The sequence below is a fragment of the Notothenia coriiceps genome, unplaced genomic scaffold, assembly GCF_000735185.1.
Source record: "Notothenia coriiceps isolate Sejong01 unplaced genomic scaffold, NC01 NC01_scaffold00012278, whole genome shotgun sequence".
Taxonomy (NCBI): Eukaryota; Metazoa; Chordata; class Actinopteri; order Perciformes; family Nototheniidae; genus Notothenia; species Notothenia coriiceps.
This window is the reverse complement of record NW_011344979.1, coordinates 1-3,140: the sequence shown is the minus strand read 5'-3', so window position 1 is coordinate 3,140 and position 3,140 is coordinate 1. Positions and strand designations below refer to the sequence as shown.

Below are 3,140 nucleotides of genomic sequence, written 5' to 3'. Positions count from 1 at the left end.
CCGACAGGCAGGAAGACTCGAGCACACAGCTCGTACTTCATTATAATATATAAAAAAAGAACACCATGCGTGTCATGATGGCACATAACAGCTCACGGCCGCAGATTACTCCGGGTCCCAGCCCCCCCCATACCCCAAAAATATTTTTATTGCAGATCTACATGAATCACACAAACGACTTATTTTGGATTCAAAATGGCGATTTTCGCCAAAAGGTGACAAGTTTGCATCACTGATGTTATCAGGGATTTGATTGGAGAAAACATTTCCATTATATTCTTCAGTTATTTTTTGAAGGACATTTTGTTTTTAGTAACCAATGCCTTTACTATAGTGACATATTTAAAAAAAAAAGGGGGAAACAGAGGGGATGACCTGGGAAAAATAGTCCACTCCACTGAGCGGAGGGACACAGCGCTGAAGAGCAAGTGAGCATTGAGGAATGTGCAAGCGAGGACAGTGGATTCCCCTTGTGGCTCAGGCCCTCTCGCGCCGTCAACTGTCTCCCCAAAATATCTGCCCCCCCCCCTGGGCGTGCGGCCACCGTCCCCACTGCCCCCCCTCTGCCCCTCATGCCTGTCCTTGTCTGCACACACACACTGACCAGAGTTCCTGAGTCTGCGTCCAGCGTGTACGAGGAGTTGAAGAACTTGAGGCTGGTCTTGTGATCGTCGGGGACCTCCTCCTTGTTCTTGAACCACTGGTAATGAGACTTGGGGAAACCCTCCTCCTCCACACAGCTCAGCTCAGCAGACTTCCCAAAAGGCACTGACTTTGGGACGCTGCATTTTGGCATCACAGGTTTTACTGGGGAGAGACCGAACGTGGGGATTGTAAATATACTTAAACATGACATCACATTTTGCTGTTATCCAAAGCGACTTACAATAAGTGCATTACAGTACAAACTGGAAAAGCTGGGAGCAGGTTCTTTAGCTCTCGATAAGTCAAACCATTGTAAGAGCTACTGCATTAGCTTCAACTAAGCCACATATCTCATATCTCTGTGCTGAAGTGTATCTTGGCTTTCATTTTGGCCAAGGTACAAGCAAAACTTTAGTCTCCAATGGAAGATATGTAGATTTTCTGCTGTCATGATATCAGATGTGGGAGAAGTACTTATACTTATCCATTTCAGAATAATATATATGATATGTTTTATAATGATTGATCATTAAAGTGTTCTCAAAGCTGGTAAAGGTGCAGCTAGTTTGAATGACTTTATATACTGCAGGGTAGCTTGTGGATTTACTCCAGGTGGAACTACAGTCTGATTTAAGACTTGTTTCTATTTCACATCATTCATCCAGATCTGGCAAAGTAAAACTAAAAGATATTAAATATATGTAGCGGAGTAAAAGTACAGTATTAACCTCTGAATTGTAGTGGGATAGAAGTACAAAGTAGCAAAAAATGTACTCATTGATACATAATACTCAAGTTAAGTACAAGTCTCTCAAACTTGAGTAAATATACTCAGTTACATGATATCAATGGTGAGCTGTTCCACCATGTTGAAGCGAGGACAGCAAACAGACCTGTGCTTGTTTAAGGGAACCTGGGTCCAACCTGCTCATGTTCGCTAAGGATCACAGTGATAACAAACATTCCTTCATGATGCTGCTAGCTCTATGATTGACTTTGATGCTATAAAAAAAACAATGTCACCCCGGTCTCTACGGTTCACTGCACTAACAGCATCGACAGGACCGGACAGGAACATGATTTCCGTCCCGTGCCAAAAAACGCCACCAAAACACGCAGCGCTTGCTTTCTTTAGCACTGCGATTCAGAGCAGATGCAGTTTCAGAGGTTTCCTCTTATAGCACGGAACACGCCTTTGCAGCAGGGCAGGTCTGCTCATAACACATCCTCATATGTATGCCAATGGGTTGGTGCGACCTACAACACGCTCTCATCTTACAGCATCCAACGTGTGAATCACTGAGCAAGGTCTCTCTTTAAGGGCACCATAATGGCTGCTTTCTGCATTTAGAACAATCCTTATCATAATTAACTATAAATGAAACAAGCTGATGAGGCCGGAATGTTCCAGTACCTCGTACAATAAGGTCAATCACGATCTCATCGAAGGACCTCTGGTCATCAGCAGCGGTGACCTCACAGCGGTATTTGGCTGTGTCCGATCTGGTGGCGTTGGTGATGAGCAGCGTGGCGGGTTCTCTGATCATTGCTCGGTTCTCCAGGTCGCCTGTTTGTGGAAAATCATGTTCAACAATGTCAGCAATTAATGTGTACACTGAAAAAACTGAAATGTTGACTTTGATTAAATGTATTATGTCTCAAGATTTCAAATAACTGTATTAGGTCAGTTGAAATAACAAATATTATTGTCAACTTAATATTATCGCTTTGAACTAAGCTTAAACAGTAATGTGACATTTGTGGACATGAAACACTTAAAGTCATTGTTTCAGGTATTTCAGTGTAGAAAACAGCAGAAAATACTTGTTTGTTGTTTGCATTTTGTTCATTACCGGAGATTTTCTTGTCAAAGTACACATAACTTGGTCCCTCGTTCGTTATTTTCTTCCATTCGATCCTGGGGTTGGATGTAGAAATGGACTCAATCAAACAAGATAACTCGATTCCTGAGAAAAGGGAGTGACACATCAGGATATGAATGCAAGTGAAAAACTGATTTGACTGTATTTGATCTTTTTGTGATTGGGGTATTGTTCGTCAGCTCTTACTGTCGAACTCATTGGTCCACGGTGCTTTGTTGCTGGTTTTCAGCACGACTGCTAATACGCTGAAGTAGCCTGTAACAAAAAAAGAAGAGGAACATGAATTTTCATGATACAGTGATGATGTCATACGATATGCACAATACCAGCTGCCATCCAGTGATGTGCTGGACTTATTTTAACACTACCCCTTAAGGAAGTTGGTTGCATGTTCACTTATCTTAGATTTCATTGACACATTGAGGATAAATGTCAATCCCACATCAGTGTGATGGTATTATGTGATGATGTGTTCTCTTCAGTCATGTTCTGTTACCGCCTATCTTCCATTTTTAGTTGTGTTGGTCCAACCATTGTGTGAGTGTCTGTCTGTGTGTGTGTGTGTGTGTGTGTGTGTGTGTGTGTATCAACCCCAGCTGGGCAGACATTTAC

General features: G+C 42.4%; 1 protein-coding gene across 1 annotated transcript; it reads right to left on the bottom strand.

The window, feature by feature from the left end:
- Positions 1 to 576: 576 nt before the first annotated feature.
- On the bottom strand, positions 577 to 2,783 carry LOC104947295 (junctional adhesion molecule C-like; the record flags this gene model as incomplete). Its single annotated transcript, XM_010773274.1, has 4 exons — positions 577 to 807; positions 2,060 to 2,212; positions 2,499 to 2,612; positions 2,715 to 2,783. Coding segments are annotated over 4 exons (567 nt in total), but the record flags the coding sequence as incomplete, so codon positions are not given.
- Positions 2,784 to 3,140: the final 357 nt, after the last annotated feature.